The 21935-nt window shown below is 35.6% G+C and overlaps 1 protein-coding gene across 1 annotated transcript; it reads left to right on the forward strand.

Annotated features, from left to right (window-relative positions):
* The first annotated feature begins 16076 nt into the window (after positions 1-16076).
* LOC104236924 (sodium transporter HKT1-like) lies at positions 16077-21145 on the forward strand. The gene is made up of 3 exons (XM_009790969.2): positions 16077-17235; positions 19800-20030; positions 20857-21145. The coding sequence occupies exons 1-3, from the start codon at positions 16106-16108 to the stop codon at positions 21053-21055; spliced, it is 1560 nt and encodes a 519-aa protein (XP_009789271.1). The 5' UTR covers positions 16077-16105; the 3' UTR covers positions 21056-21145.
* Positions 21146-21935: the final 790 nt, after the last annotated feature.

Raw genomic sequence — 21935 nt, forward strand, 5'->3', positions numbered from 1 at the left:
AATTAAGTTTGAACCTCTAAGTAAACAGGCTGGAGGGTGTGCCAGCATCTCCCATTACTGGGTGTGCCTATCAGCCTGCTTTTCTTTTGCTCTTGCAAATTCCCCTATTCCCCTACACCCTTATGTGTACTGATTTTTAAGTTATTCCCCTTTTCCCTTTCCACTTTCAGAATTCTACTTTTGTACTTGCACTCTCTCTTAGTTCATAAATTCTGCCTCCCTCTGGTGAGCCTTGCCTTGGGACCTTGAGTTCCCTCTGAACTTGGACACCTGAGGGCTGGTCCTTCCACACTGCACTATGTCCTAATCTGGTGATACATTTGGGTGTAAGCATTATCCGGAGTTCTTATGAAATTCTTAGGGAACTATAACACATCCAAATGGGAGAAAGGCTTTAAAATATGATCTTTTGGAGTTGGTTTACTTCATATTTCAGACAGGAAGTCTGAATCAGGCTCTCCTTTGTTGTACGTTTTAATTTCTGATGTATTTTTCTTTTTCTGGGCTGTAATAATTTTGTAATAAACTCTTGGGGATGACTAGTGAAAAGGGAGGGATAACTATGTGAAGGGAAGATATCCTGCCTATAGGTTGCTTCTTGAATTCTGCATTTCTCATATAGATACCATGTCTGTAGGAATTCTGCATTCTCTCATATAGATATCATGTCTATAATTACCTGAAAATCTGAATCATGCATATGCATATAGAAAATATGCCTATAGGTCTTTCTGAATCTTGCATATACATTCTTCATTAGGCAATCATGTTTATAGGTCTTAATCAATCACCCGCAATTAGATATCATGTTCATAGGCCTTAAATGAAATTCAGCACTTAGATATCATGTTTATAGGGTTTCCACATTTTACCATGTCTGTTAAAAGGGATTTAAAATCAATAACGCGTAGAAAGCATGCCTATAGGAGCTATTAATCAAGTCTGAATCGTTTCACTCACTTTTAAGTCTAAAACCAGTAACAGTGATGCATGCTCTTTTGCTAAAACTCGCCATTCTTTAATAACAGATGATTTTTCTTAAACTAGTATGTATTCATGTTTACTTCATTATTTCTGGAATTAGTAGATATCACGCCTATAGGTCTTCGTCCAGCACTTAGGCAAGCCATAGGGTAAACTTATAAACTGAATTAGACTTTTTATCAGCTACAACCAGCAGGCAGGCCTGATTCAGGCTTCTTATCTAAACTATGTAATAAATCAGGCTGCCCCGGCCCTTTAAGTTTTAATTAGATTAAATAGTACATGCAAGTCATGCTACACTATGTGGTTTCTTTGGTTTAAAGGAGGTCTGTTTGAGCCATTTTATTTGTTTATATGCTTTCTCAAACTTGCTTTATGTGTTTCGTTTGTCGCCTTAGTATTTTAGCTTTTTAAACCACAAATAAGCACAATAACTCTTCCCTTTAGGATTAGTAGTCCCAAGTACCTCCAGGGCTGATAGGATTGGGCGGGTAATAGCATACAATAAGTGAACGAGACCATTCCACCCTTTAATACCTTAACGGGGTGGTAAAGGGTAGATATGGATATGATGACCACGCAATAACATCACGTGTAGCCCCTCACTGAGGAGTGATTACCGGATGTTGTGTGGGGTGATCCATATTATTAATAAACCTAGGACTCCCCCTTCCTTTGTTTTCTTTGTTTTTTTAAATCTTTTTAAAATGTTTCTTTCAAGAAAATCAACTCTTTTTAGTTCTTTTTTCTTACTTTTGTTTGTTTGCAACAATTACGTGAAAATCCCCTCTTATCTGAAGCCTTTATTTGCCTATGTGCATTTAAGTCACAACAATAGTTTGGCCGAGAACCACACTAGTGGATCCTGAGGGGTGCCTAACACCTTCTCCTTAGGATAATTTCAAGCCCTTACCCAATCTCTGGTTACTCAAAACAAACCCCTCCTAGTGTCCTAATGTACTTTAATCATTAGGTGGCGAGTCTTTAATTCAAACTCAATTCCCGAAAGGGAACGATTTGTCCTCCCAAATTTCATAAACCCGATTTCGCGAGAAAAAGGGGGTGCGACACCGACTGGGCTGCTATAGGCAACTATACATCTTAAAACTGGAAGCCGGCAAGGTCACACACTATCCAACTAGACATACTATCCATAGACCTCTAATAGAAATATAACTGTTCAAAGATGGGACTAAGCCACGTCATACCCATATACATATATATATATATATATATATACACACACACACAAATGTATCGTACCAAAATCAAAAGCAGCACCGGATCAAGTGGAGCATGCCAACTCTCGTTGATTAGGGATACTAAAAAGGGGAACTGTCAGCTTACCTACCTGCACCTGCGGGCATGAAACGCAGGCCCCGTGAAATAGGGCGTCGATACGAAAAATGTACTGAGTATGTAAGGCATGAAAATTAGTACATAAAAGACATAGATAAAACATGGAATAAGGAAACACATCTTTAAATCTGAATAACTTCGTAAATTCTAAAACATTTATAATGTCATGCACGTACGTATAAATGTCGTGTCATGCATAGGTATGGGTGTACATAATATCATCAACTCACTGAGGGCATCATATCATATCATCTCAGTCACTGTTGGCAACATCATCAACATACACCAACTGATCAGGTGGTGGTGTGTATATAATGTCGTAACCTTTTCCCATACCCATATACATATATTTACATATATACGCGTATATAACGCCATCTAGTTATGGTTCAATGCACATATATAAATGAGTGAAATGCATGAAAAATACATAATAATCTCAATATTCGTTCTGGATAATTTTTTCTCAACTGTGTATCATTCGGAGACCCATGAACAGAAGATAATATTTTTCATGGGGAATCAAGAATAGACACCCCTACTATTTCTATAAATAGAGTAATTTATGGAAACTATGTGTTTGCTCGTTTATTCAGTATAATTTGGACCATGCCAAAAGAAAGAAGGGATGACCTAAACATACATGTTCCTTGAATTATTTGATCGAATTGAAGCTTCTGCTTCCGTGAAATATGTTGGGACCAGAGAATAAAGCTTCTGCTTCTGAATTTGAACAAAATTTCTTGGAAAGAAGACTTCTAACGTTTTTTCTTAGCTCCTAACCTTTTAAACCTTAAGTCTTGGCTAAATAACACATTTTTTGGTTTCAAACCTCAACGTTCTTGGTTTCAATGTTCTTGCTTCTTTGAATGTTGCTTCTTTGTTATTTCTTGGATAAATAACATATTGCTGTTTAGATCCCTTTTACAAGGAAGTAAGATCAAGTCTTTCTTTAAAATGACTCATTCTCATGAGTCATTTAATGATTTTACATGTTACATTGCCATACTAAGCATATATCACTATGAGTTATATGGTTGAATGGTGGCATACTTCCACGTGGGGAGTAGGGGTGAAGATTATTAATTTTTACCCACTTATTAGTTAACTGGATAATATCCCGTTACCCGGTAATTAATCAATTACCCGCATAATTTAAAATTTTCCCCAAATTACTTAAAATTTTACTTATTATTATTTTTTTATATACTTTATATATTATACTACCGTCGTCATATGGTACCTTGTATGGTACTAGTTCATAATTATCGAGTATTATCGCTCGACCCGTATTTTATTTTAAATTGGCCACTTTCTACGATACTCGTTTTCTTTAATCCGTGTACCCCTTTATCCTTCATAATACTTATTTATCACTTGTTATAAATAGCGTATGTACATTAACGTCAAGATGATCTCATCCTCGAGTCTATGTTAATTAACTGAAGACGAAACTTCTAACGTACAAAAACGCGAGATGTAACACACGAAAATACCCTTCATTCATAAATCACTCTTTTTCATTAGCAGGGAAACACCCTTCGTGCATAAATTACTGTTCCTCACAAGCTTGGAAACACCTTTCGTGCAATTCACTCATCCTCAACAAGCATTTATACATCAACACCAAGCAAGGTAGGAAGCACGGATAACATCTTTTGCACCAATAAGAAAATCAATAGACTTCAAGAATGCCAATGTTCAAGTATCTCAACAAAGCTCAAACATGATGTTCAACAAAAATATGGAACCCAAGTGTTTCAAGAATAATATACACGGATATGTATTCTTGATTTAGGTATTGTTACAACTAAATTTAGTACATCACAGTCTCACAAATAGTCCATCATATTTAAACAAATTGATATAAGCTAAGCATGATCTCTAGCATTGTTATTTGTACACATGGTATCATATAAATCAAGCAAAACATAAGTTAGAAAAGTCACAAAGTTCAACAAGACACAAAGAATCATATAATCTACCCTGAGCATGGATAACCCTGGCGCATGAATATACGCTCGTCAGCTCTCATATGCATTACCCCCGCATGTAACAAACATTATTATTTTACTAGGAAAAAATCCGTCAACAAGGCTAAGCAAGACAGTTACCTCTTTCCGGAACAAGATCAACAATCTAACATGGCATTTCCTTTAGAACAAGCCTCCAAACAACATGAATGTAGTCAAATATTACTCAAATAAGTCAAAACAAGCTTTAGAAACTACTCTCGAATGAAAAAGGTTTGATCTTTATCATATTTGGAAAAGTCAACAAAAAGTCAACCCAGGCCTGCGTGGTTGAAATCCTAAATTATTAAAAAATTCCGATTACCCATTTATCCCCGAGTCTAAATATGTGATTTGTTTCGAAATCCGACCTCAATTTGAGGCCTAAATTTCAATTTTAGAAAATTCCTAATTTCTAACCAAAACCCAATTTCTAGTCTATGAAACCTAATATTTGATAGTAAAAATAAATGAAAAAGTAATGAAAATTGAATGAAAACAAGTTAAAGTTACTAACCTATGATGTTGGGAAGAAATTTCTCTAAAAAATCACCTCTATAGAGTCTAAGTCTCAAAAAATGGTGTAAAATGAGTTAAGTCCCGAAATCTCCAACTTTTACCTAGATGCAGATATCGCAATGTTCGCAAATGCGATCAGTTCCCGAGCTCCTCTGATGTCACAAATGAGACACAATAATCGTAAATGCGAATTAAGGTACCATCGAAATGTGGAATTAGCTTCGCAAAAATGAAGCCATCCACAATTCTCCAGAGTCCCAAATGCGACCAACCAATCAAAATTGCAAAGGCCACCCCTCTCAAAAGCAAAGCCGCCCAGCCCTTTCCAGCATGATAATGCGAGCATGATCTTGCAAATGCGAGAACTGCATGCCATCTCACCAGAAATATCTCAGTTATACAAAACTATTTTGCAACCTATCTGAAACTCACCTGGGTCCCTCGACCCCATTCCGAACATTCCCACAGGTATATTAACATCATACAAACTCACTCGCAAGCTCGAATCATCAAAATAACATCTAAAATTAGGAATCGTCACCAAAACTCAACAATTTCAAATGTTATCAAACTCAAATTTCTTACTTTTGACTAGAAGTGTCGGATTGATCTCGGGTCACCCGAGACCCAAACCAACTATTTGTACAAGCCCAAAATCATTATACGAAGCTAATAGAACCATCAAATTGCCGATCTAGAGTAATTTATACAAAAGTCAACTATTGGTCAACTCCAACAAATTAAACCTCCGAAATGAGAATTCTCCTTCCAAAACGTTCTCTAACCTCCTATAAACCAAAACCAATGATGCACGCAAGTCGATAATATCAAATGAACCTATTCGAACCTCGACTCGCAAAATATCGCTCCAGAACTCAAAACGACTGGTCAGGTCGTTACATTTTCCCACACTTACATATATATTCATCCTCGAACGTGCCAAGAGCAGTTCCAAAGCCGTCGAATAGTTGAATAAACTCATCATACTCATACCCATGAGCAGTCCCATGCCACCTCGGTCCATATAAGTCAATGAACACGACCCCGAGATCAAACGACACAAATTCAAACATCTAAAATTCCCTATAAGATCTGATCCTTGTATATATACAATGTATCAATCTCAACAAGCTGCATCAAGCCATCAGACGACACAATATACCACATAACTCATGTACTCACAGCAATAACTTTAAACTATAATAGTTTCTCATTACCGTAACCGGTATTACTAGTATACTTCATATCAAATAAAACCTCGTTCCAAACCTTCACAACACTTATCTCAATCCAATAGAGCAAATTATAGATCCAAAAACCTTATATCACCATGTACATGCTATTCAACTGACAAGTCACAAAAATTGTCACATGGAAGCTCACACAATGCATTCCATACACCAAACAAGCAATAACTCAGATATGACAAATAATAATAAGAGGGCCAAATAAGAAAGCTTCCAAGCAAGTTTAGCAGGTACGATAATATAGAGCATATCCTTACAAACTATTTCCACAAAGTAAAAGCAAAACACGTGAAATAAGCATAAGTAATCACAACTCATCATAATACTGTTAAGGTGCAACCTGATTCCATAAACTTATGTTGCGGTGTGTAACCCGATCTAATCATATCAATCCACATGAGAATCCATCGAGTCATAATACTCGCGCACACTAAACACATGTGCATCAGCATCATGCACGATAAATTGTATAAATATAGCTATTGGAAGATGAATAAGTATAACACACTAGGGAAAAGGTAAGCACAGCTAATGTGCAATAAGCAAATCAACATCATGAGATCCATCTCGCTCATATACCGCCACAAGGCCTAAATAGGACCACAACATGCGTATGGATAATCAATAAATCTCATAACCCATCATTGCACATGAGAGTAACACAATAAATAGATCAGGGTATGAATAAGATCAGTTCCAACCGATGAATCATTATAGAAAAAAATATGCTAAGTAAGCAAATCCAATCTAGTGTAGAATACACCTCCTTATTAGGCATACCAATAGGCTCCCAAACCGATTCACATAATCCCAGATAGGTAAATAACCTTCCAAAGGTCCACAATGACCTACCCATAACACATACACTCAACAATATAGTTTTCAACATACTTTCACAATTCATAGCCAAAGGAATAGTCTACCTCTAAGAACATCTAGTCCCCAAACCTCTAGAATATAGGAATCTCCATACCTGATCTCTAGCTCCCCCACTTAAAATACTGACACATTATGCATACATAGTCCTATCATACAAGATACTTCATAAATCTTCTGCAACACAAATTAAAACCAAAACTTTGACAGTCCCAACCATGCGATTTCTATAATATTAGACAAGCATCCGCAACTTAATACACAATGCATCTCTTATAGCACACACACCTTCTTCAGTGATACAAGATAGTGCTAGAATAATTTTAAGCATATGAAATCTCTTGTGATGTTTAAAACATATGACCTTCCTTTCAAATTAAATCACAACATTATCTAATAAATCCCAATGCCTCACGTAGATTTTTGCACCTACCATGCTCCAGTTCGAAAATACGAGGGTCACATCATCAATTATAAATCATGAGTAGGATAAACACTCCATCGACCAAAAATCACTATCTCCTCACAATTTAGGAAAGAACACACAGCAAACCTTCTATACCCACAAAAGCCATCAACCCCGAGATGTGGTCATAACCATCATGAATTTTTCAAAACCCATTCACATATAGCCAAACAATAAGAACTGAATCCGTTAATATCAACCAATTCACATAGATTACTAAATCCCAAAAGTACCTCAACCTGAAATGCCTGCATTGAAGAACCTTTTAATGAATATGAAGCTAGTTCTCTCATCTCTCTTATACTCCCATGTAGAATCAATCATGATATCTAAATGCTACAAGTCTCAGCACCCATGCAAATCTCAGGTCCTAGCCTTACCCAAATCTGAAAAATCTTTAAATACAATAGATGAGTCATGAGTCCATTAGAACCTTCTCGAAAGTAATTCATCTTGTCCAATATCCAATGCTTAGTCAATACGTGTCAAACGCCTTGTGATCCACCAGCACATGAATAACCAAAAAGAATCAACCTGTGATTCCTCTTCCTTGCACATTACATCCACAATGAATATCAAACCTGATTCATTCCACAACCTTAGTATATCAATAAAGTATATTACATCAATGCGTCTAACAAATTCCTTACCCCAATCATCCACAATTTTCCCTTTCTCAAACCATGTCAAATCCACAATGCATCAAAATTAAGGAAGTACAACAACACATGCCCAAATAACCTGATCGTTGATGGTAGACTCCATATAATGACCTGACCAGCCGTTTTGAATATTTGCATTCAGTTCAGTAGTTTGAGGTCATGACTATATTGACATGGTGCATTGTGACTTGCATGTACCATCGGTGTTGGTTTCGAGTGGTTCAGGATTGATTTAGAAGAATAATCCTCAACTATGAAGCTTTAAGTTAGAAGAGTTGACCAAGTTTTACTTTTGTGTATTTGACCTAGGCTGGATGCTTGGATGATTCAATTACGATGGTAATTTTAGACTTGGGCATATGTCCTAATTTGCATTTGGATGTTTCTAGAAGGTTTTGGCACTATTTGGGGAAAGTTGGCAATTTGAAGGTATTAATAGTTCATAAATTTGATCCGGAGTTGACTTCAATTTTATCCGGTCCGGATTGTTTCTTCGGGAGTTGGACTAGGTTTCTTATGCTATTTGAAATTTGTGTGCAAAATTTGAGGTGATTCTATATTGTTTAGACATATTCGGCATAAGTTTGGAATTTAAAATTTTGAAACAGTTCATTAACCTTGAGTGAAGAACAATTCATGGTTTTGATATTGTTATGTATGATTTGAGACCTTAAGTGGGTTCATGTTATGTTTTGGGAGTTGTTGACATGTTCGGATAGGGTTATGAGGGGATTGGAAGTGTTTCAGATTGATTTCATACCATTTTGGAGTTTCACGAGATGCTAGTTTTCTGGTGCTCCTGTTGTGCTTCACAAACGCGATGTGTATTTTGTCACTGGAGTTGATTTTACATCATATTCGCATAGGAGCTATCGCATTCGCGGATAAGGAACTGGGCTGTGGAGATTTCTTTTCGCATTCGTAGGGGCATAAACACATTCGCAGAGATCAGTCATTTGAGGTCATCTCATTCGCGTGGCCTATGTCGTGAGCACGTAGAGCAATTTGTCGGTGCAATTTTGTATTTTGTGATCCCAAAGTGGGCCCCTCGACCGTGAAGGGGTTACCGAGGTAGTGCATATAAGTTGTTAATTTCGGACTTTAAGCTCATTTTATCATATTTTTTAGTTTGGGAGCTCAGATTTGGACGATATTTGGAGGGGATTTTCATCACATGGATTAGGGAAAGTATTTTTCACTCAGATTTAATTATTTTACATGATTTCATCTTTGATTTTGTTATTTAGTTTGATGAATCTAATAGAGAAATTGGAGGGTTTTGTCAAAACCATTCTAAAGTGAATATTTGAGATTTGAACATCGATTCAGAGTCCAATTTGAGTAAAATTAGTATGGTTGGACTAGTATTAGAATGGGTTGTCTGAACTTGTGAGTTTTGTCGGGTTTCGAGGTGCAGGGACCGGGTTGACATTTTGGTTGACTTTGATTATTTGATTAAAGATTCGACCTTTATCGTTTGGGTTTGATTCCTTTTGCATTATTTGATGTTTTCAAGTTTCTCTTGGCTAGTTTCGAGCCGTTCGAAGGTCGATTCGCGTGGGATAGCATTTCTAGAATCTTGGTTTTGCTTGCTTGAGGTAAGTATCTTACTTAAACTTGGTTGAAGCACTGGTTGCCCGAGTTATTTGTGATAGTGACATGTTATGGTTGGCGCACATGTGTGGGGTTGATCCCATGTGAGTTCACTGGGATATTATTCATGCTCGGGTACTGCTTAGGCTATGATATGCCTTGAGTTGATTGCTATGCTTCATGCTGTGCTGGTTCTTATATTTGTACCCTTGTTGTGAGCTATCTGAGCCATGTTTGAGGTTACATAGAGGTTAATATCCTGATTGAACATGATAATTATTTCTTTCGTGACGTATTTGCTTGCTTTGAGCTATGATAGTGCACTTTGCACATACCTACACATTAGCATTCCACTAATACAAGTTCAGGAGTATTAAATTTGATGATCATTGATCATGTACATGTATTCTTGTGTATCTACTTTTTGCGTGATATGGATTGGACTGGTAGCCCGTGACCATGCTGAGAGGATTGTGTTATTGAGCTTGTAACCACACCCAGCGAATTCTGATTATTGGCACGTGAGTTTTTCATGCAACACGTGAGTTTTTTTTTGCAGTTGATATATTATTGGCATGTGAGTTGTCCATGCAGCATGTGAGTTATTCGTGCGGATTTGAGATATTGATATTATTGGCACTTGAGTTGTCCATGCTGATCCGAAATATTGATATTATTGGCAGATGAGTTATCCGTACAACACATGAGTTGTCTTTGAGGTTGATATTATTAGCACATAAGTTGTCTGTGCATCACGTGAGTTATCGTTGCAGCGTGTGAATATGGATCCATCCCCCTAGGGTCACCCTCTCATGTTCGCTCTTGATGGTGTACACGTGAATTATAAGTAACCGACGACTTTCTGGTTGATGTGGGCCTTGGGACAGCTGATCAGTGGTTTGGTTTGGTTATTGAGATTCTGTGTTGGCCTTAGAGCTATGTTGTGATTTCTGTTTGGATCGTGTTATGAGCCGCAACAGATTTTTATTTGGTTATTCCATTTCATCTTTACTTGCAATTTCCTTGACTGTTTACTTCATTTATATGCATATCTTCCTTATATGCTGGATTATTGACTGAGCAAAGTACGTTAAGAAATTTTATGGTGGTTTTATCTGTGATTTTATGATTTGATCATATTATTATTCTGTACTTGTTGAACTTATGAAATGTACAATTGATTAGCGAGTATCATTTATAATTCTTGCTTCTATTACCTCGCTGAGGTTAGTTATGATTCTTGCTGAGTACATGGGGTTGATTGTACTCATACTACACTTTTGCACCTTGCATGTAGATCTCAGAGTGATGTTGTGGATGACGGGAGTTGGCACTGAAGATGTACATGTGTTCCTTATATACCTACCATTATCCTCGGCAGTTTTAGATTTATAATTTATTTATGTATATTTCAACAGATGTTGCATTTATACTAGATTTGTATATTTAAGTCTTAGTGGCTCATGACTTGTACTACCGATCCTTGGATTATTGTATGAAAATATAGTTATTTTACTGATTGATTTCATATAATTTCATTATAATTGTGTTGACTGTTATATAGCTTGCCTGGAGGGTCGAGTTAGGTGCCATCATGACTAGATGGATTTTGGGTCGTGACAAGTTGGTATCAGACCCTAGGTTCATAAGTTAAATGATTTATGAGCAAGTGTCTAGAGACTTGCGGATCGATATGATCACTATCATACTTATCTTCGAGAGGCTACATGGTATGTAGGAAAATTTTCCATCTTTCTTTTATTCTCGTGCGACATTGATTTAGCTTTAAATGTATCTCTTTGATTCCCTACAATCCACTCGTACATGATGTTGAGCACTCTATATCAGTTATGCGATCTCAACTTGTGATATTATGGATGAGGTGGGAGATGTGTTCTCTATGTTGGGGAGTTAAGTCAGTCTGGAGGACTCGAGGCCACATCCAGGCTGCAACTTGGGCTTGATGGTTTCAATTGTTTGAGTATGTGCTTAGGGACTCCTATGTCTGGTAGTGTCCCTATGAGTGGGATTGATGGCTCACTGAGTGGTTTGGTAGATATACGATTAGTATTATATGTGATTGAGAACTAGGCTTTGGATGTGATGAGAAGAGTTTTCTTGAGATGTAAAAAGGACTGTGGGTGCTAGATTTTTGTCTTGATGTGTTGTACAATATCGAGTTATGAGTGTTTGAGGGATCTTTCATGTTGTTCATGTATGGATGAAGTAGATTTTTATGTCTTGTTTACGAGTTAAGGCACGGGAAGATTAAGTGATTGCATTGTGACTGTGACCATGATAGGGCATAGGGAGATGTCAGTTTGAGGATAAGTAGGTGGATTATCACTTGCGGGGTAGTCTACGAATGTGTGATTCCTATGATATTTCAGTGGAGAGTTTTCTTTCTAATAGTGGGTATATATGTTGCAATCTGAGTTTGGATCGCTTAAGAAAGTTGGCTTAACTGTCACGGGAATGAATGTGCATTTAGTAAATGATTTGAGGTCATTTATGGTTAGAGCTACATGATCTTATGAAGAATTTAGTTGAATAACATTGTGGTATTATGGCAATTTCTGGAGTAAGGGTATTGTGGGTTATCAGATGTTATGTTATATGTCTTTGAGCCATGTAGGAAAATTTGTTGTCGACGGTCAGATTTGATGTCCGTGCGTGATATTAGTTTTGGACTGGGGTATATTTATGTATCAATTGTTACTTGAGGAGGTTGTTTTTGAGGACGACTCGAGTAAAAACAATTCTTTATACTTGATGTATTACACTTTATGGATATATGGAAAATATAAGAACGATTTGGGTTTGCTATTCGAGGTGGATGTAGTGTGCAAGGAGAAGAATTCAATCGGTTGTATAAAGGTGGGATTACTTCTTTAGGCTAATGTGTGCTAATGAAGCACAAGTCGTTCAGATCATTTTGGCGGTGCATAAAGATTAGGGCAGAGTAGATGACTTGCGAGAAGGTTCTAATGAGCTCAAGATTCTATGGTATTTGAGGATTTTCCGAATTTGTCTGTGGTTATGATCTAAGATTTGCATTGGATGGTGACGATACTTGTGACATATCTGTATTATTATTAATTCTACATTTCAACATTTAAGAGGTAAAAGAAACAACTTTAGATTCACAGAAGGTTTCTTCAGAGTGGGCAGTTTGTTTGCGGTACTATTGGGTTCTTAAGAGGGAATACAATGGATTATGAGCTTTAGGACGACGTGGTTTTAAGCTAGGATCTCTTGTGATGAGCTTTGGTTAAGGATCATAGTGTACTAGAAAGAAGAAGTGTTAACTTGAAGGCAAGTCGAGGAAAATTCAAAGAAATGTGTCAGCTTGGTAGTGGTTTGGGTCAGCATAGTAATAAAGGTGGCGGGTTTCTTTGGTGTGGTGAGGCTTTACCGGCGTTTTATAGAAATACTCTAGGGCTTGGCAGTTTATGTGACTTGGTTGAGTAGGAGGGATTCAGTTCTAATGGCTTGGTTGCGTGAAAATGCGATTCGAAGAGTTCTTGATGGTGTCGACCACGGCTTGAGAGGTATGTCTTCTACAGTTATGAAGAGTATATTGCGTATTATGATCTTCACCTAGATGGGGTCAAGTGGAAGTTTTCTGGATGGTGGACTATGTATCCTACTCGTGATTTAGAGTTGATTATGCAGTCCTCGAATTTTTCTATAATGGCATGATAGACGCAGTGCGGCGTGTGGGATTGAGGTTTGCATGTACGAGTTTGCGGTTCAGTTTCAAAGGGAAGATCATAAGTTCTAGGCAGCATGGACAGTTTCAGATATTTGGCAGAATGCTAGTACTAGTTGATATCACCTGAGAAGGGTTAGCATTTTAGAAGGCACAATGTGTCTTGATTTGCGGATGCTTGACTAGTATTATGGTAATCGCTTGGTTGATCGACTATTGATGTTCAGGATTTGCTATATGGCATGAAATAATTATGGAAGTGTTTCTCGTGAGATGATAGCGTATGTGGGATGTGTCAGTAATTTGAGTGGTAGAGTTGGGATCTGATATGGAGATTCTTGCATTCTAGGGATTTTAAGACTAGGTGGATTCTTAGAAGTAGATTGTTCCTTGGTTGCGGACAGTGAAGGTATATTAAGAAGTTGACGACTGATTGTATATGTTATGTATAGGTCGTTGTGGACTTTTTGGAGGTTACCTACCTAATCAAACCACAAGTTGAACTTCTCTTAAGTTCAAGAACTTCCAAACTTCCAACCAAGTGTTCGATTCAAGCCTAAACAATCAGGATCACAACCAAACTTTGCATATAAGTTTCAAATAACAAAATAAACCTACTCCAAATTCCGAAATAACAATCGGAATTCGATATCGTCAAAGTTAACTAATGGTAAAACTTAAGAACTCTCAAATACTTTAAATTGCAAACATTCGGCAAATAAGCTCAAAATCTTCTAGGAATCTCGAAATCCAAATTTGAATATACGCCTAAGTCCAAAATCCCCACACGAACTTATTGAAACCATCGGATCACCAATCTGAGGTTGTTTATACAAAAGTCAAACCTTGATCAACTTTTCCAACTTAAGGTTTCAAAAAATGAAACTAAGTGCTCCAATTCACTCCCGAACTCCATGAAAGCCAAACCACCCATCCCCACAAGTCATAAAATATCAAATACACATATGCAAAATATCATATTGGGGAACGGGGTTCAAATACACAAAACGACCGATCAAGTCGTTACAACACAAAAAGAGGACAAGAGGATCTCTTTGATACCTCTTCTAGGCTTTGAAGAATTTATGTTTGCATTCATTATTGTTAATGAAGAACCAGTTATTAGAAAGCAGCCTCCAAACTAATCCATGACCAACCCTCCCCCCTCTCCCGGAACTACTTTTGTGTATATCCTGTGAATTTTGATTAGGACAATTAACATTAATTTGAACTCAATAATCATATATCAAGTTTGGGATGCCAAATTAAAGTGTAACCTCTTGCACAGCAATGGTTAAACGAAGCGCAGTTTTAATTGAGAAAAAAGAAAAGCAGCCTCCAAACCATGTCAGACCAGAATGCGGACAATTCAAATTCTCTTAACACCCGGCATAAGTAATCTCATTCTACTCAACAGCAATACTGTTTTCAAATGAAAATGCGGTTCCATTAATTCCACTTGTTGCTAAAAGATGTATTCAAAATATATTAATCGATAAAGAGACCAAAAAAAAAAAAAAAATACACAAACATATGTATGGAGTGTTCATCTACTTTTTCCAGTATGTGATGCTTAGGTTAGGTTTGCATGATCATTAAGTGAAAAAAAAAAGAAACTTAAGTGCAACTTCCACTTGGATTTAACTTGTGGCTGAAATTATCCAGGCAAACAAATCACTATATGACATGGCATGCAATGATGCTTTTTCATTTAAATTGCATGTCCAGGGTCTTATAGATGGTAATACTAAGGTGATACTTTTAATTAAAAATAACATAGCAAATGATTCACAAGTCAAATTTTATAAGATGTGGGCTGATTCAATCAAAAAGTTTCAATCATGAGATATGGGCATCTTATAATTTATATGGCATTGTATTTATGTTTGAACCTTACATAATGTTAGAATTAATTTAATTTATATTAAGTCATATAATTTGTAGATAATAAAATTTATGTTTTGTCAAATATTATCATATAAAATAGAACGAAGTATCACACTACTTAAAAAATATTTAAAATATTCACTATTAGCTTAATTAGGAAAGAAAGAATCAGGATATAGTTTCCTTGTATTTGACGAATGATTACGCTTTTGAGTTGCCTACTCTGCGTAAAATTGTTGCATTCCATTTTTGTGTTATGGTCAAGAATTTAATCAATTCTGCCAGCATGGAAGAATATAAGATGCATCCTATATTTTAACACGTTGTTCAAATGGCATAGCATCTTTTTTCCACTACCTATGATAAAACAATTACTTATGATTTTCCAAGAATTATTATATTCTGACTCCTTAAAATATTCTGATACACTAATTTTTGTTGGGATTTAAAGCTTACACACTTGGTAGGAGTTCATGGCTCGAGCCGTGGAAACAGCCTCTTGCAGAAATGCAGGATAAGACTGCGTACAATAGATTCTTGTGATCCGGCCTTTTCCCGGACCCCACGCATAGCAAGAGCTTTGTGTACCGTGCTGCCATTTCTCCTCGAGCCTTACACGTTGATAATTTCGGATAAGTCTATCTCCAATGCGAATACTGGACAGTGCGTGAGAATTAAAAACGAAAGACCCTAGCACAGGGAAACTCCACTACTTCATAATTCTTACTATAAATCAACCCTTGGCCATTGAGTCAAGCCAGTTTATTACCACGTAAAGATTCACTAAGATGAAAATGAAGCTGTTTTCGTCATCTTACGGTCAAGGTTTTTTCTTCTCTATCTTTCATATTCTTAATCTTGGCGTAAAGCCATTTTGGATTGAATTAAGTTATTTCATGATCCTTTCATTGTTAGGTTTCTTAGCTTTGACTGTCTCAAAACCTAGAACTCTACCATCATTTAGGCCTCAAAACCTAGATGTGTTTTTCACTTCTGTTTCTGCTGCCACAGTTTCTAGCATGTCCACTGTTGAAATGGAGGTTTTCTCAAATGCCCAACTTGTCTTCATAACCATATTAATGTTTCTTGGTGGGGAGGCTTTTACCTCTTTTCTTAGACTTCAACTCATGAAGTCCAAAATTTCCACGGAAAAAGCGGTTTTACAAAACAAAATTGAATCTTCAAACTCTACTAGGAACTCTATCCATCATCTTGAGCAAGGACATGGAAAAGAGGATAATAATTTAGAACATGCAATAATCAATTCTATGGAGGACAGTGAGGCAATAGTCAAATTGAAGTCTTTAAGATTCTTGAGTTATGTGGTTTTTGGTTATATTCTATGCGTTGTTGTTGTTGGTTCTTCCTTAGTTTCTATCTACATAAGCATTATTCCAAGTGCAAAACAAGTTCTCATAGAAAAAGGGCTTAACTTGCATACTTTTTCCCTCTTCACCACAGTTTCAACATTTGCAAATTGTGGTCTTGTCCCTACAAATGAAAACATGATGGTATTCAAGAAAAATTCAGGCCTTCTTCTCATTCTTATACCTCAAATCCTTTTGGGAAACACATTGTATGCTCCTTGCTTACGCCTCGCTATTTGGTTTCTTTGGAAAATCACGAAGAGAGGAGAGTTTGAGTATATCATGAAGAACTCAAAACGAGTAGGATACTCCCATATTTTTCCAAATTTGGAAACCATGGCTATTTTAACTACTGTTCTGGGATTCATATCCATTCAGTTTGTTGTCTTTTGTTCATTGGAATGGAATTCTGAAGCCATTGCTGGAATGAGTTCTTATGAGAAGCTGGTCGGAGCATTGTTTGAAGTTGTGAATACAAGGCATACTGGTGAATCTGTCTTCGATCTTTCAACCCTTACTCCAGCTGTCTTAGTATTATTCGCTTTAATGATGTGAGTATACGACTTTTAATCTGTCAATTCTTTCTTTTGTACTACTACTTCTTTATTCTTATATTGTAGCTGAACTTAGCACTTTATTAGTATAGTTTAAATTACATCCGCAAAAATTAAACCCACAACTTTAAAAACACAATAAGTTATATGTAACGGAAGCAATTCCATATCAAAATCACATCACATCTATAACTAGACAATACTAGCACATATGTAGTTACAAGACTTACCTCTAGAACAAAATTCGTCAACTACATAACACACAATTCCACAACAACTCTACGGAAACGCCACCAACTTTTGCCTCACAAGTCTAATCATGATCCCAGTTGTTCCTCGTTCTTCTGTTGTGTTACTGCGAAATTGGAAAATTCAAGTAAGTAGATTTCTCTAGGAAGACATTCACAAAAATTGGTCGCCATCAAGGTGGAAAATCCCAAAAATTAATACTACACAATTTTTGGGTTAAAACCCTTCAACCTGTTGGATTTTTTTCCACCAAGAAAAGAACTTTTTTATTTTTTAATTATTCAGGTACGATAGGAACCACAAATTTAATTAATAAGGCTTCTTATAGTGCAATTAATTCAAAATATGATCTGTTTAAAATAAAACTTTATCGAATTGAGTAAATAAAGAAATAATTATTTCATAAAGAATATTATTGCAATACGCATAGATTAAAGTATATCCCAATAATAAGTTCAATGCTTAAAACTTTAAATGTTTTATCCCTATAGAACTTAAAATTTAAATCCCTCCTCTTCTTTTAAACACTATCGATAAAAAATACTTGATAAATATATTAATTAAAAGAGGAAAATCACTTTTCATCAGTTAAAAATGGAATTTGTTTTCTTTGAGGGGTAGTCAAGGGGAATATATTGCTGATATGCCAAAAGGATACAGAGGGGGCCCTGAGCCTGACCCTTTCAATGTAAATCTATAATGTATAAATTTAAACTACGACCGAAAAGTCAATTCTTTGTTGATATCCAACATCCAACTATTGTAGTTTCTTATATCACTTCCTTTAATCGATATTTAGGCATTTGTTGTCCTTCAGAATTATCATCAAATCACTATTATTATACCTGTCCTCCACTTTATGCGATTACCATACATTGTCACATACTTTTATACAAAATCAAACACTTGAAAAATTGTTTACAAAATAATATTTCAAAGCAAAATATTTTTCCATTCTAAACATAGGTGCAATTTGTATACATGCAATATACAATATTAGCAAGAAAAGCTCGACTAAGCAATTACTTCCCAGTAATATAAAAATAAAAGATTTGCTAAGCTATTAGAGAGTGGTTTTCAGCAAGTTTCTTGATCCATGAGACCATGATTGATTTACACATAATAAACATATACTATTTGGAAAAGTGTAATGGTGATTTTACCAGCATCAAGGAAAGTAACTAGAAAAGAGAGAATACTATTGCGATCCTTAAGTAGAAGAGATATGGAATTATTCTACTTTTTGGTATTCCAAGAATTAATAGTATTGTCTGTCAAGCTTTCCCTTTGTTCCATTCTTTGAAAATATCGGAAAACAAATCATGAGCAGCCTCAGATATTGAAAGATCTAAGAAGAACATATCCTCGTTTTCTTTGAGATGCAGCAAATTCGTTTTTCTTATAAACATAATAATCCTCATCTATTTTTTGACTTATGTTTACGCCTGTTTCCTCTGTCTGCTCTTATACCATTTTGAAACGTGTGATCATTTCGTTAAATTGCTTAACAGCTTATTTGGATGGTTGTTACATATCGTTTCATAATGTATCGTATTATATTGTATTGTATTATATTATACTATATCGTTTTATAAATACAATATTTAGATAAATTATATCGTTTGTCGTTATTTCATGATGTCATGTACCGGCAATATGAAGAATAAACTTGCAGTATCACAAAGAAAAATTAGGGTACGGAGTAGAATTATTATATAAAAAGGTATGATAAAAGATTATAACGACGCGGCCACACCAAATCGGTCGTTACATAAAGTGACACTTTTCGCCGTTATGTAACGACAGATATAACGATACGATACGATACAATACAATTTAAGTAACAATCAAAACAAGCATTGTATTTAAAGTAACAATACGACACAATAGAATAAGTAACAACCATCCAAACAAGCTATAAGTTGCTATAGATAATAATTTTATTTTTAAAAAATTATCTTCAGCAGTGTGTTGCGTAAAATGGATAGAGTTGGAAGTAATTATTATTATAAGATACCCCGAAATAGATAGTGTTCTCCAATAAGGTTCTTGATACATAATTCACTTGCATATTTGATTATCTTGTGTGTTCCCCACTTTTTTATCAGCAATAAAGAGTCATATTCTCATCATCTCCCACTATGGCAAGAGAAGGTGAATAAGATGCCAAAATGTCTTAATTTATAATATCATTGTACGTAGAACAACAAACTGTAAGTGCTCTAATAGTTATACACAGTAATTTGTAATAAATCTCTAAAGCTTGTTATTGTCAAGTAAAATTCTAAAATTCATTTGCTTTGTCACTGCAGGTATCTATCATCCTATACTTCTTTTTTGCCAGTTGATAGTAATGAAGAGTGCTTGGAAACTACAGAAAGAATGAACAGGAGAAAAGGGAGCAGCTTAGTGGAGTACATATCATTCTCACAGCTTAATTATTTGGTCATTTTCACCATTCTTATTTGTATTACAGAGAGAGACAAAATGAAAAATGATCCCCTCAATTTCAATGTACTCAGCATCGTCTTTGAAGTCATCAGGTTAGTCGACAACTGTATTTTTCTTCATTTTTAAACGACGACGACAACAACAGCAACCCCAGTAATTTTCACAAGTGAGGTTTGGGGAGGGTAAGATGTATGCAGTCTTACCCCTAACCTAGAAGGACACAGTCACACAAAGACTGTTTCCGATATACCCTCGGCTGGAGAACGGATAATAAAAGTAATGGCAACAAGAAGGAATAACAACAAGATAAAAAAATACGAAAGCCAAAAAAGCAGTTAAACTCTAGGTAGTAATAGCAATCTATAAATAAAATGATATCATACAAATTTTATTCCCTCCACCCCGATTTATGTGGCGAAGTTCTAATTTTGAGTCAAACGAGTTTTCTTTTACCGTAATTTTTTTCATATGCTTTTTAAATATTTTGAATTATTTATAATTGTGACCGGTAGTATTTTTATGTAGTTTTCATATATATAAATTTTATATTAGAAATTTAAAGATTTTATGTCTGATTTCATAACACTAAGAAATTTGACTCTAAAGTTCCGAATTCTGACACATAAATTCGGACAAAGGAAGTAATATTTTTCACGGAATCTTCTTTCATTAGAGGTATTATCTTTAATTTCGTTTTCTTAAACTGCGTTATGAGTCATAAATGTATGCACTCCACAATTTGTGAAGATGGTTACTCCTAACTTAATAAGTGAAGACATTTTATTAACCCCAACACATATTGGTATATTGGATCAAAAATTTAAAGCAATAGATTCTTGAACAAAAAAGAAAGAAGAAAAATATAAAAAGTAAAATGCTTTTTCATTCTAACTCATGTATCTAATGATAATTTTGCAGTGCATATGGGACTGTCGGAATGTCAATGGGCTATAGTTGTGCAAGGCAATTAAAACCAGATCACCATTGCAAGGATGCAGCATATGGATTTGCTGGAAAATGGAGTAATATGGGAAAGTTCATTCTGATTATTGTCATGTTTTTTGGAAGGCTGAAGCAGTACAGTAAAAGAGGTGGCAAGGGTTGGAAAGTATTATAACATCTAAATGAGTACTTTAGCTTATCATCTATACAGAGCTGTGTGTTAAAAAAAAAAAAATAATAAGCAACTAGCTCGTAATGCAACTTATTTTGACGTCTCCCTTTTGCTTTTCGTTTCTTCCATGTATTAATAGTGTATAAACTGTTAGGCACCGGCAGATACTGTTTCTTTAATGTTTATTCATAAATTATCTGAAATCGGGTTGTTAGGGCCCAAAATCTCACCTAGTCGTAATGACTCCTAACTCCAACATGCTAGGTAAGCCAAATAATAAATAACATAACTCGAATGAAGATCATTAATAATCAATAAATAAAATGACAAAAATTCATACAACTATCCCAAGGACTGGTAGTACAAGTCATGAGCCACTAAGATTTAGATTTACAATGCTGATATAAATAAAATATAATATCTATTTGTAATTTGCATAAACAGAAATAAGTCCTAAACTACCATAAACAAGTGATAGCTTATTATTGGAACGCTAGTACGACTTCAATGCTAGCCTCCATCATCTACACAGTAGCTAAGCTCCATTTGCACGCAAAGTGCATAAGTGTAGTATGAGTACAACCGACTCCATATACTCAGTAAGTATTTTGACTAACCTCGGTGAAGTAGTGACATCCTTTTTAAGTAAAAAAATACTCACATAACCTGTGCGGCTCAAAAGCATATATAGGGCAGAAGAGTATCCAATGAGACAATCATATAATAATAATAATAATAATAATAATAATAAAGAAGGTGCGCAACTAGAGTAAAGGTAATAAAGAAGCTATGCCAATTAAGTTGATCAGGCAAATATGACTTGCACCAACTCCTGACATAAAAGAGACATGCACTAAGTACCGTGTGCTCACATACTTATACA

This window comes from Nicotiana sylvestris, chromosome 11 (assembly GCF_000393655.2).
Source record: "Nicotiana sylvestris chromosome 11, ASM39365v2, whole genome shotgun sequence".
NCBI classification, from domain to species: domain Eukaryota; kingdom Viridiplantae; phylum Streptophyta; class Magnoliopsida; order Solanales; family Solanaceae; genus Nicotiana; species Nicotiana sylvestris.

Coding starts and splice junctions, on each gene's coding strand:
- LOC104236924 (XM_009790969.2), top strand. CDS start 16,106: ATGAAAATGAAGCTGTTTTCGTCATCTTACGGTCAAGGTTTTTTCTTC. Junction 17,236..19,799: donor GTATTATTCGCTTTAATGAT/GTGAGTATACGA, acceptor TTGTCACTGCAG/GTATCTATCATCCTATACTT. Junction 20,031..20,856: donor ATCGTCTTTGAAGTCATCAG/GTTAGTCGACAA, acceptor ATAATTTTGCAG/TGCATATGGGACTGTCGGAA.